Genomic DNA, 13,777 nt, shown 5'->3' on the forward strand with positions numbered 1-13,777 from the left:
TGGCTAGTATTGTACAAAAAACTCGAGTTAAAAAAAAAAAAAACGTTTCAAACCAAACATTACTGGGGACTGGAGTTCTGTTCCTGTGGACTAGGAGCTGGCTGGACTGGAGCCCAGGGCAGGCCCAGGGTGTGTGTAGTTACACAGGGGCTGGCTGCACAAGGCAGAAAAAACTCAAATTTTTGAAAAAAAAAAAATAGTTACTTTCAAACAAGTCAAACTAAAAAAGGTGGCCGGTTACTGTGGACTCGTTCTCTGGACTGTCACTGTACCTATCACAGCGCAGCCCCTGTACAGACGCACCGCCCGCAGCTGACGTCACAACATCCAGGCGCGGCGGTGGTCTGTCAGAGTCAGACACACATATACAGCGCTTCTCCTTCTCCTCAGTCCTCCCTCCAGACTCTGCAGTCATTTTTTAAGTGCATTGGAAAAAAAAAATCGAAAATCGAATCGAAACTCGAATTTTTCTTTAAAAATCAAAGATTTTTTTTTTTTTTTTTAGGCAAAATCGCCCAGCCCTAACACCTATATATATATATATATATATATATATATATATATATATATATATATATAAATAAATAAATAATGTCTTCATTTTCCAAAAAACTGTGACAAAAAAAAAAAATCCCAACTTTTAAAAAAATTGCTGTCCCTGTCACTAAATGCTTTAGACGGTCTACTTTCCAAAAACGGTCATTTGGGGGTTATTTGTACTGTACTGACATTTTAGACGCAGAGATCCTCAAACTACGGCCCTCCAGCTGTTGCAGGAACTACACATCCCATGAGGCATTATAAAACTCTGATTCACAGACATGACTAGGCATGATGGGAATTGTAGTTCCTGGACAACTGGAGGGGCCATAGTTTGAAGATCCCCATGCTTTAGAGCCTCAAGAAATGAGAAACATTAAAGAGGAAGTAAACCCTCCTCTGCAACTTGTACCTATAGGTAAGCCTTAGGCTTACCTATAGGTACTGTAAACATCTCCTAAACATGTACCGTTTAGGAGATATTTACCTTACATGCAGCCAGTGACGTCACTGGCGCATGCGCTCTGAAGAAACGGCCGCTGGTGCCATTCCTTCAAAGTCCCATGCCGTGACCGTCGGCTCCCGTGTGCGTGAGTGACATCACCACGGCTCCGGCCAATCAGATGGCCGGATGCCGCGATGATGGGCGACTGGACATGTCGCCCGTCATACAGGTAAGCGGGCAGCGCTCGTTCTAAGGTAAGTATTTCATAATGAGCTAGTAAGCGATGCATACTAGCTCATTATGTGTTTGTCTTTCAGGTTCCAAAAAAATATATAAAGTTTCATGGGTTTACAACCTCTTTAAGAGTGATCAATTTTCAAATATTCCTATATATACACACTATAGTTTGTAGACGATATAACTTTCACACAAACCAATATAATAAACTTACTGGGACATGTAACAGAATACATTTTGCCCCCGTTCACACTGGGGCGACCTGACAGGTCGCCTTCCACAGAGAAGCTGTGGACCCGTTCCAATAGGAGCGACACAAGTCGCTCCGACTTAGAAAAAGGGTCCGGAGCTTCTTTGGGGCGACCCGGAGCGACCTGCATTGACTTCAATGTTATGAAGTCCGTGCCGGCCGCTCCGAGGTCGCGGTGCGAGCAGCGCGCCGCGACCTCTGAGGTCACCCCGGGAAGTAGCGTCGCCCCAGTGTGAACGGGGCCTTTGTCGTAAATTTGTGAAAAACTTTGATTTTGTGATCTTTATATTGGATATATTTAATAACAAAAAGTAGAAAATAGTTTTTTTTTTCCAAACTTTTTATTTTTTATTTCTTTCATAGAACAAAAAAAAAAAAAAAAAAAGGATATAAATGTAATTTAGGTGTTGCACAACTGTGCAATTGCCAATAAAATAGCACAGTCCCAAAATAGCAAAAAAAAATAAATAAATAAAATAGCCTGGTCATGGCGGGGGAAGCCTTCCAGAGCTGAAGTTGTTGAAGTGTGTGTCCAGACAAAACATATTTTTCTAGTTTTGGATAAGGTGGGGGAGGATTGCTACCATCCAGGGGTCCATTTTAGAGATCTCCTCTCACTTCCTGCCCTGGTGAGAACATTTTATCAGATAGAAACTAAAAAGAAAATCTTCGCACAAAAAATACAAACCTGACAGGGGTTCCCTTCCCCTATTCTATTAAAGAAAACCATCTTTATCTCTGTCTGTCTTGCAGTCCCCTCATATCCTGTCTGGTAAATTGTTGTTAGGATAGAAAGCAAATGAAAATTTCTCTGACAGAGCCCCAGAAAGCATTAAAAAAAAAAAAAAAAAAAAGAAGGGATTTTTGTAAGATCATACCGTAAAATACGTTTCTCTGATGTCCATCGACAGACGCAGCTTCATCTCCTGATGAGAGGAGCATAAACCCACTCAGCTCATGGAGATGAGGCTGCGTCTGTCGATGGACGATGGAGTAGAGATTTATCAAAACCTTTTTCTCTATCTAAAACTGAAAAACACACAAAGTTTGCTATAGATACGTTGTAAAGGTTCTGGATCCCAGACTAACACCGGTTCTTAGTAAAACTACCTCATGTTTCACTGACCCAGAACAAGCATGCAGCCAGTGAAGCTGAAATAAAACGACCTCCTGCATGCTTGTCCTGGTCAGTGACACACTAGGTAGTGAAGGGAGGTTTAGGATGAAGATGCCGTCCCCGAGACTTGCAGCTTTTTAAATAAATCAGTAATAGTAGTTCTTGCCCACTGCTTCCTCCTATTGGCTGAGTTATGCACCAATCAGATTCTCCACCCTGTGATGTCACCAGTCTCTAGGCAGAATTCTCACATCCTTTTCCCTCCAGATATCTTGATTGATTCTCCGCCCTGTGATGTCACCAGTCTCTAAGCGGACTTCTCACATCCTTTTCCCCCCAGATATCTTGATTGATTCTCCGCCCTGTGATGTCACCAGTCTCTAGGCGGACTTCTCACATCCTTTTCCCCCCAGATATCTTTATACAGGAACTACTTTCTACACGTAACGCAGCATGGAGGGGCTCAGTGAAGGTGGTGGTGAAGGTGTGGAGGAGTCGGATCGGGTCACACAGATCATAAAAGGAGAGCCGCCCGGCCTCGTAATCCAGATCTATCCTCACTATGTTACTGGAGAGATAGACGGGTAATGGGACCTGATTACTGTCATGTATCACTAAGTACTGATTATACCTCCTCCTCTCCAAACACCAGGACTTATTATTATATCCAATCTGTGACTGAAATCCAATCCTGGCTATACTGGTGTAACACATCCCGACTCTCCAGATCTGTGACCACCCAACATCCACTTCCCAGTAATGTCTTCCTGAGGAGAAAATCTGACTGCTTAACACCTGAGAACACCGAAATCTCTCTGGCGTTTCGGGAAGGATCTGATATTGTGTCCTGGATACCATTTTCCTGTCTTTTGATATAAGTAGATGATTACCAGCTGTCCTCACATCCAGTGATATGTCTGCAGCCCCCGATGGTTGCTGTGCAGACCCAATATTTGGTCCTCCAGCTTGGCAGTGTGAGTGTTGTTCAGTAGGGATGAGTTTGAGGAGTTTCCTGGAAGGTTCACCATTTATGTGACCTTTGCCCTTTGTAGTAGAATGTGGATAGACATCTGTGCCTGTACATTTCTCTACATTTACCCCAGACATGATATCAGATAAACCTGTGTGTAATGTATGCGAGATCCCCACAATATCCAGATCCCCTCCATCATGGAGGAGTTTATCATGTCTCTCTCGGTCCTCATCACCTCCATTCTCAGTATCACACAAGTCACCTGTGTATGATTCCTGTAGGACAGTCAGTGGATCCGTCATATTACACAGCTCCTTCATGTCATTCATCTTCCTGGACAGCTCCTCCTTTTTTATTTCCAGCTGTTGTATCATATCAGACAGTGATAGAGAGACCCGCTGTGCCTGCTCGGAGATCTCACTCAGGACTCTCTTCTCCAGGTCTTCCAGACGTCTCCTGAGGTCTCTGAACAGGGCAGCGACTCTCTCCGTTTCATCATCTGCTTTTCCTTGAACTTTCTTCCTGCGTTCCTGCAGACTCTGGACTCTTTTCTCCGTCTCCTCTCTCTCTGTCATCAGTTTCTGCAGAACATTTCTTAATTTCTTCTTCTTCATCTCAAAGGCCACATCCAGAGTCTCCACTTGGTGCCCCCGGTGTTTTCCGGCCAAACTGCAGGACACACAGATACATGTGGAGTCCTCAGTGCAGTAATACTCCAGGATCTTCTTATGGACGGAGCATTTCCTGTTCTCCAGGGAAGTGGTGGTGTCACATAAGACATGTTCTGGTGACTTGCTGTGGACTCTCAGGTGATTGTCACACAGAAAAGCCTCACACATCAGACAGGATTTTATAGCAGGTACAGGAGCGTGAATACAGTAAGTACAGAAGAATCCGGACCCCCCCTGATCTGGCTGAGCAGACAGAAAATTCTCCACAATGTTACGCAGTGTTACGTTCCTCCGCAGTGCAGGCCGCTCCTGGAACTCTTCTCTGCATTCAGGACAGGGATAACCTCCAGCCCCCTCCAGCGAATCCAACACTTGACTAATACAGTCTTGGCAGAAGTTGTGTCCACATTTCAGGGTGACAGGATCTGTATAAACGTCCAGACAGATGGAACATTCCAGCTCCTTCCTCAGATCAGCAGACGCCATCACTGAAAGCAGAAGAGAGAAAAATTCAAATTCTATGACACTCAAAGTAAAGCTCCAGCAATTCAGCCACTTTGTAAAGAATGTCAGATTACTAGTGGTCCAGTGGGGTGCATGCCACCTTGTGGACTTCTCTCTGTTATTTATAATGAAGGCCTGCCATATACAGTGCAAATTTCTTCCCTGCAACCATGGGTTGTAAGAAAGAAATTTGCATGATTTCCCCATAAACACTGTGTTCTCCTGGTGGGGAAGCAGAAGCTGCCCCCGCAAAGAGAGCACAGTGAATATTGCTAGGGGCTATGATTATTGCTAGGGGCTATAACAATAATTGTATGTTAAATCCAGCAGGCTGGTCGTACCCAAGTTGGTCAACTTAGTTACATTCAGCCTGTCCATACATGGATTGGAACCGTCTGTTGCCGGCTTAACAGTTTTACTGAACCCCAAGAGTACAACTTTCACTACACTCCTGGTGATCTGACGGAAGAGATGTTGTCTTCTCATATAGCAGTCACTGTGACATAGGCATGATTTGAGTGTTTTTCAGTCAGAAAACTTCCCTTCCTCTCCCTCCTAATCTGTATCATGTGTTAAGGCAGTATGGGGAGTCATCTACACACTGTATGTACTAAACACAATTAGTATACTAGATGTTCTTGGGTGAGGATGAGATTTGAGACGAGCATGGGCTTGAAGTAAACCCAATTAATTTGCAGTTTGTGGAAACTGCAAACTGAGGTGGTCATTTGCTTGCTGCCATAGCAACCAATAATTGATAATCATTTCCCAGTAGTAAAGAGCATAGGGTTTGATTCAACCCTGAGTGTGACCTGAGCTCTGGCCCCTTGCAGTTGAAATAAATGGAAAACAAACTCCCTGCACATAGCAGCAAACTACCAATTAGGGGTGAACGATAGTCGATGTGATATCGACTATCGTGCTGCAAGCGTGGGCGATAGTCACATCGCCAAACATACGATAGTAGGCAGAAGTCGGGACTCACAGTGGTTGTAGAAGGTAGCAGAACACAGCCCGACATCCGTCCCACACGTTCAGTCTGCCTGCCTGCAGCTTGTTCTCCTGACTGAGCGGTGAGCAGCATGCCATGAGCAGCTGCACAGCTAACCAATCACGCGTGCCTGCACACCTGATTGGTTCGCTGTGCCGCTACTCACGACGTGATTGGTTCGCTGTGCCGCGCTCACCGCTCAGTCAAGAGAACTAGCTGCAGGGCGGCAGACTGAACGTATGGGACGGATGTCATGTCAGGCTGTGTTCTACCACCACTGTAAAGCCTCGTACACACGCACCGATTGTTGGCCGTGAATTTTCGGCCAACGTACGATCGGTCGATTGTCGGCTTGTTAGTATGATGCTTCCGACAACCGACTGCGACTTCTCGGCCGAACAAAATCTGGTGTGTAGGCTATAAAATTTTTGTTGGCCGTCACCAGAACGGCCGATTGTTCTTCAGTCAGTACAGATTTCGGCAGACAAAAATGTGATGAGCAAGACTGGGCATGCTCAGAGTAGAAAAAACACACGAAAAGTAAACCAGAACATGACATCACTTCTGCAGTTGGTTGTTGTTGGCCGACAAAATTTGTGTGCAGTCTAGAGCACATTTCAACCAACAACACTGGACAAAAGACGGCCGATCGGTCGGCCAACAATCGGTGCGGGTGTACGAGGCTTTATGGGCCATACACATAAGATTTTCAGAAGACTTTTTCCTTTAGACTTGCCAAAACCATATAATATGGAGGTCAAACCTAAACACTTTCAATTTGTATGCAATCTGGCCTTGAACTACATAGAAAAGGTAAATCTGAAGGAAAAAGTCTTCAGAAAATCTTATAGTATGTACAGGGCTTTAGACTCCATTCACACTACCACAACTTGTCAGCCTGACAAGTCGCGGTCCGTCGCGGTCCATGCAGTGGTACAGGACCTGTTCCAATAGGAACGACACAAGTCGCTCCGACTTAGAAAAAGGGTCCTGTACTTCTTCGGGGCGACCTCGGAGCAACTTGCATAGACATTCATTATATGAAGTCCGTGCAAGTCACGCCGAAGTGGCAGTGCACGGGACTTCACAGGTCGCCCCCGAAGTCGGAGCGACCTAGTGTGAACCGGCACTTATAAGGGAGACGAGTCCATCAGGAGAAAGTCATCTAGATACTGTAGCCTGTCACTTGGAGGCCCAAAGTTCTGAGAAGGGCAAACAAAGGTGCCAAGATCTTTGTGAACACTTTGGGGGGAGAGGACGGGATGAGAGGCAATGTGACACACTGGAAGTGGTGCTCTGCTACTGCAAAGCTAGAACTCACTGATAAGTTGGGTAAATGAGAACATGCAGATGAGCATATTGTATGTCATATGTTTTTGTCTCATTGAGTCAATTACTGACCTTGCAAATTCCATAACATTTTGGAATGGGAAGGACTTTGAGGGATTTTTTATCCAGAATAGGACAGATACCCTATCAGTAGAATCTCTTTGTGACAGACCCAACAAGGACAGGGGCTTTGAGGGGACTTCAGGGTAGCCTCTTGTAGGGCTGGGCGATATGCCTGAAAACTGTATCACGATATCAGTGTTTCATATCGGTCGATATCGATATATATTGATATTTTTTATTACCCATTTAAAATAAGGACCCTAGGGTGAGAATGCAGGGCGGCGGGCATGGTGCAGGAGAATGCAGGGTGACTGGCATGGTGCAGGAGAATGCAGGGTGACTGGCATGGTGCAGGAGAATCCAGGGTGACTGGCATGGTGCAGGAGAATGCAGGGTGACTGGCATGGTGCAGGAGAATGCAGGGTGACTGGCATGGTGCAGGAGAATGCAGGGTGACTGGCATGGTGCAGGAGAATGCAGGGTGACTGGCATGGTGCAGGAGAATGCAGGGTGACTGGCATGGTGCAGGAGAATGCAGGGTGGCGGGCATGGTGCAGGAGAATGCAGGGTGGCTGGCATGGTGCAGGAGAATGCAGGGTGGCGGGCATGGTGCAGGAGAATGCAGGGTGGCGGGCATGGTGCAGGAGAATGCAGGGTGGCGGGCATGGTGCAGGAGAATGCAGGGTGGCGGGCATGGTGCAGGAGAATGCAGGGTGGCGGGCATGGTGCAGGAGAATGCAGGGTGGCGGGCATGGTGCAGGAGAATGCAGGGTGGCGGGCATGGTGCAGGAGAATGCAGGGTGGCTAGCATGGTGCAGGAGAATGCAGGGTGACTGGCATGGTGCAGGAGAATGCAGGGTGACTGGCATGGTACAAGAGGATCCGGGGTTGTGGGCATACTACAGGAGATGCAGTGCTGTAGGCATGGTACAGGTAGACCATGCCCGCAGCACTGCATCCCTTGTAGTATGCCCGCAGCCCTGCATAACGGCAGGTAGTGAAGCTGTTTCACTTACCTGTTCCAGAGGCGCCTTCGTTTTAAAAATGGCGCTGCCCGGCGCCGATACGTCATCGCGCACGCGCCGTCACCGCTCGTGTAATTTCGGCTATTCCCGGCCTCTCCCGAGCGGCGGCGGCGCGTGCGCAATGACGTGTTGGCGCCGGGCGGCGCCATTTTTAAAAGTTTAAACCCGTCGGAGCGGACTTTTCGATTTATCGTGCAAGTTTCCTTATTGCTATCGAGCACGGGACTATCGCGATACCTATCGGTATCGTTTTATCGCCCAGCCCTAGCCTCTTGCCTATGGGCCCTGGCTTTTAAGTGGGCTCTATTCTTGGGAAGTGTGTGCCCTGGGGGAACCTTGGAGTGGTCTTGCTTGAGATTCAGGTCCATGTCTCCCCGAAACATACAGACTCTGGGATTTTAGAACCTGGATACAGATTTGGGGCCTTTGTACCCAAACCAGCAAATGACTGCTTTAAAGTGTGAGATTCAGAGTAGATGTTAATAAAAATCAGCTCAAAACAACCTGATGCTGGAGTCTCCTGCTATAATCTGTTTACAAAGGCGTCTTTCTCCTGTTGTAGAATTTCCCCATTGTGTGCCTCCTAGGTGTGAATTCACATTATTGAGTCACCTATTGTTTCTTTAATCCTTAAAAGATTTGGACAGCCCTAGGTCTCCTTACTGGGGAACTGGTGCCAAACAGTCTGGATGAGCAATGAGTCACATTGGTTTGTCTAGATGACTAGTTAGCTTACTGTTTAATTATATTACTGTTTATGTTGGCTGTTCCTTAGCTATGTTAGTTATCTTACTGTTTGAATAATGTGATTAAGCTCTTATTTGATTTTTTTGTGGTATATACACTCACCAGCCACTTTATTCAGTACAATTGCTTAGTAACACAAATTGCTAATCAGCCAATTACATGGAAGCAACTCAACACATTTAGGCATCTAGACGTGGAGAAAACGACTCGCTGAAGTTCAAACCGAGCATCAGAATGTGGAAGAAAGGGGATTTAAGTGACTTTGAATGGGGCATGGTTGTTGGTGCCAGATGGGCTGGTCTGAGTATTTCAAAAACTGCTGATCAACTGGGATTTTCACACACAACCATCTCTCGGGGTTTACAGAGAATAGTGGGAACAAGAGAAAATATCCATTGAGCGGCAGTTGTGTGGTGGAAAATGCCTTGTTGATGTCAGAGGAGAATGGGCAGACTGGTTCAAGATGATAGAGAGGAGTAACTCAAATATCCACTCATTACAACCAATGAATTCAGAATACCATCTCTAAACGCACAAGACTTGGAACCTTGAAGCAGAGGGCTACAGCAGCAGAATAGCACACTGGGTGCCACTCCCATCAGCTAAGAACAGGAAACTGAGGCTACAATTTGCACAGGCTCGCAAAAATTGAACAATAGAAGATTAGAAAAACATTGCCTGGTCTAAGGAGTCTCGATTTCAGCTGCGACATTCAGATGGTAGGGTCAGAATTTGGCGTGAACAACATGAAAGCATGGATCCATCCTGCCTTGTATCAAAGGTTCACGTTGGTGATGGTGGTGCAATGGTGTGGGGGATATTTTCTTGGTACACTTTGGGCCCCTTAGTACCAATTGCACATCATTTAAACGCCACGTCCTACCTGAGTATTGTTGCTGACAATGTCCATCCCTTTAGGACTAGAGTGTCCCCATCTTCTGATGGCTCCTTCCAGCAGGATAATGCACCATGTCACAAAACTCCAATCATCTCACCACTGGTTTCTTGAACATAACAATGAGGTCACTGACACTGTACTCAAATGGCCTCCACACTCACTACATCTCAATCCAACAGAGCACCTTTGGGATGTGGCGGGATGGAAGATTTGCATCATGGATGTGCAGCCGACAAATCTTCAGCAACTGCATGATGCCATCATGTCACTATGGACCAAAATCTGAGAAATGTTTCCAACACCTTGTTCAATCTATGCCACAAAGAATGAATGTAGTTCTGAAGGAAAAAGTGGGTCCAATCCTGTACTAGCAAGGTGTATCTAATAAAGTGGCCGATGAGTGTATATTCTGTGTTAGTTTACAATAAAGTACGTTCCAGTTTGCACCTAAGCTAGTGTCGTCTATATCTTGGGTGCTTGCTCAGCTACAATACCCAGTTCTTGGTCCAGAGTGGAGGACGCTATATCTTGATGGAGGCACCCAAGCTGGGTGCTGGACAGCCCTGTCACACTCTTGCACTTGTTCTGTGGTGGTACTGGTACAATGATTCCTTGAGAAAAGGAGGTGGTTCAGTGCATTTGTAGATCTGACTGCCCTTGGAAAGTTTGAAAGAAGAAAGCGGTGAGGTGGTAGAGTCTTGGAACTCTATTTTGCACTCTTTTGAAATGAATGAATGAGCCCACAGGTCAGGGATGTCTGTAAGAGACTCTTATGCCTCGTACACACGCAACGATTATAGGCCGACCGATCGGCCGTCTTTTGTCCAAGTTGTGATTTGTTGGTTTGGAATGTGCCTAGACTGCACACGAATTTTCTCGGTCAACAAAAATCTACTTCAGAAGTGATGTCATGTGCTGGTTGACTTTCCGTGTGTTTTTTCTTCTCTGAGCATGCCCAGTCTTGCTCATCAGATTTTTGTCTGCAAAAATCTGTACTGACTGACGGAAAATCGGCCGTTGTGTTGACGGCCAACAAAAATTTTATATATCATGCACACCAGATTTTTTTTCCGGCCGAAATGTCGGAGTTGGTTGTTGGAGTTGGAGCCGAAAATCAGCCGATCGAAAGTTGGCCGAAAATCGATGCGTGTGTACGAGGCATTAGAAGAAGTGAGGTTGCCCCTTCAATGTGAAGAGGGGTTGGTGGCTTTTGTGGGCCATGCCATGTGCTAAAAGACAGGAATGAACTTAGGCTTTCATGCTGAAGCCTAATTTGAGCATTGAGGTGCTCTATGTTTTGAGAAGCTGGGAGCTCCTGAGAAGAGGGCTTTGTTGCATTCATCTGAGGTCCCAGCTGCGACCTCTATGATTAAATGGTTAAGTGCCTTAACAAACAGACATCTTCCTTGAAAAGGCATACGTGTGCAGCACCAAAAGTTTTGCCCTGCAGCAAATGCCCCATGCAGGATCCAAGCAACAATACAGGCTGTCCCCACAGTGTCGAGTTCCGGTACAGTTCCTATAGTTTTACCAAGGTTGCACTAATACAGATACACTGCTTCTCTATAGTCAATAAAAGACAGACATTGATTGAAAAAAAGAGTTGGAAGATAAAATAAAAGTAAAATAAAGTAGTGGAGCTGGTTTCTTCCGAGAAAGAGAAGAGGTCCATCACCTACAGATGGCGCTTTTCCACTGCATAGAACCGTACCGGCTCGGCACGCTTTTGTGCTTTTCCACTGCGGTACCGCATGGTATAGGGTCGGAACGGTTCGGTACGGTATAGGTTTGCTTTTCCACTGCATGGAACCGAACGGTACGGTACGGTACGGCTCTGAAAAAACAGTACCTACTCGATTGTGGTTCCAACAGGTACCAAACTGGTACCATATCCCACAATCCTTTGCATGCAGTCACTACTAGCCACTGATTGGTCAGAGAATCACACCCACCCCGTTGTTATCCCACCCACTTAACTTTAGTACTACTTTAGTGGAAAAGCAAACCTATACCGTACCGTACCGAACCGTTCCGACACTATACCATGCGGTACCGCAGTGGAAAAGCAAACCGGGCCAAGCAGGGCCGAGTAGAGCCGAGCCGGTACTAGCCGGTACTTGCAGTGGAAAAGTGCCAAGAGAGTAGTAAACAACTGAGAACTCACGTAGCAGGATAGGGGTATCAGAAAGGGGGCCGTGTCCTCTAAAGATTGCCAGTGTCCAGTTACCTGAAGGTATGAACCTAAAACCCATGTATGACAGACACCTGGACTGTGTATCTCCACCAAAAAGCTGCTTCCTAAGCCTTGGAACACGAGATCCGTGAATCTGGCTATAGTTACCCCAAGAACTAGGCAGTACCAGTTTTGGAGGAAACCAGAATAAGAACTGTTTATTCAAACACAGGCACAAAGAGATATACACTGTGGGACACCGCCCCCCCTCCCCCTTAGCAGCCAATCCACATACACATATACATCTCATAATAGGTTGATCTTAAGGCAGACCGAAACAATAGAATAATGGGATACAGGTACTTAAAAAAAAACCCACCCCACTATCTAGTAAGGGTCTAGGAAAGACACCAACAATATTCTAGCAATCTGTTAAGTCAAACATTTTTTCTTTATATATTTCCTGAGGGATATTGTCCAGAACTATTATTGTCCCAAGTGAAAGAGCCCCTTCATTTTTTCAACACAAACCACACATATAGAACCCAGGATAACCGGGGTAACACCAAATGCTGAGTCCGGTGTGGTTGTACAGCGAGTCTGATTAGTGCAGACCCAACTGGGGTTCTTGGTCACCCTGTGCATCCTAAACTCTGGAGAAACAAAAACGTGAAAACCCTGTAAGACAAAGGCATAATGAGCTAGCATGCATCACATACTAGCTCATTATGAAATACCTTAGAACGAAGCGCTCCAGCGGCACCCGCACACCGCTGAGATGACTAACGTCTTCCCTGATGTTTCTTCCAGGTGAGCGGGCTCCGGCGCGGTTAGTGGCCAGAGGCGTGAGGATGTCTATCTTGTGCTTGGGTGTGGGAGCTTCTGGTCACAGCACAGGGTTCTGAAGAAACAGCACGGGTGGCCGTTCCTTCAGAGCGCATGCGCCGATGACGTCATTGGCGGCGTATATCGTAAAAATCTCCTAAACGGTGCAAGTTTAGGAGATATATACAGTACCTATAGGTAAGCCTTATCATAGGAACAAACAAACCAGGAAAGTTTACTTCCTCTTTAAGTTGCCTATGTCCTTTACTGTGCAATTCAGACACTGCCCTCCTTCCCCCCCCCCCCCGACACACACTGCCCTCCTTTCACCCCCTCCCACCCCGACACACACTGCCCTCCTTTCACCCCCTCCCACCCCGACACACACTGCCCTCGCCCCCCCCTCCCACCCCGACACACACTGCCCTCCTTTCACCCCGACACACATTGCCCTCCTTTCACCCCCTCCCACCCCGACACACATTGCCCTCCTTTCACCCCCTCCCACCCCGACACACATTGCCCTCCTTTCACCCCCTCCCACCCCGACACACATTGCCCTCCTTTCACCCCCTCCCACCCCGACACACATTGCCCTCCTTTCACCCCCTCCCACCCCGACACACACTGCCCTCCTTTCCCCCCGACACACACTGCCCTCCTTTCACCCCCTCCCACCCTGACACACACTGCAAGTGGATCCTTTCCTAATTTCTCCCTCTCACCACCCTCAACCTTATCCCCAATTTTTTTGCTGCTGGCCTCTTGCAAATCCCTTTTTCCTCCTCTACCCCTCCCCCTCACCAGACACCCTTTAAGCTCTAGTTTCTCCTCACCCTCTCCATGTCTTTATTCTACCCCCCTCCCTCTCCTCAACCCGATATGCCAATTTCTCGCCTTCCTGCTCAATCCCCTTTACTTCTCCGTTCAAATCACATACTCCATAAAATGGAGGCTGCTGGGGGCATGAGAGACGTTGTGGTCCAGAG

The 13,777-nt window shown here is 46.8% G+C and overlaps 1 protein-coding gene across 1 annotated transcript; it reads right to left on the reverse strand.

Annotated features, from left to right (window-relative positions):
- Nucleotides 1–2,982: 2,982 nt before the first annotated feature.
- LOC309550468 (E3 ubiquitin/ISG15 ligase TRIM25-like) lies at nucleotides 2,983–4,719 on the reverse strand (the record flags this gene model as incomplete). The annotated part of the gene is made up of 1 exon (XM_082250839.1): nucleotides 2,983–4,719. One exon carries the CDS (start codon nucleotides 4,717–4,719, stop codon nucleotides 2,983–2,985), a length of 1,737 nt encoding a protein of 578 aa, XP_082106965.1.
- Nucleotides 4,720–13,777: the final 9,058 nt, after the last annotated feature.

This window comes from Pelophylax lessonae, assembly GCF_965119305.1.
Source record: "Pelophylax lessonae genome assembly, chromosome: 1".
NCBI classification, from domain to species: domain Eukaryota; kingdom Metazoa; phylum Chordata; class Amphibia; order Anura; family Ranidae; genus Pelophylax; species Pelophylax lessonae.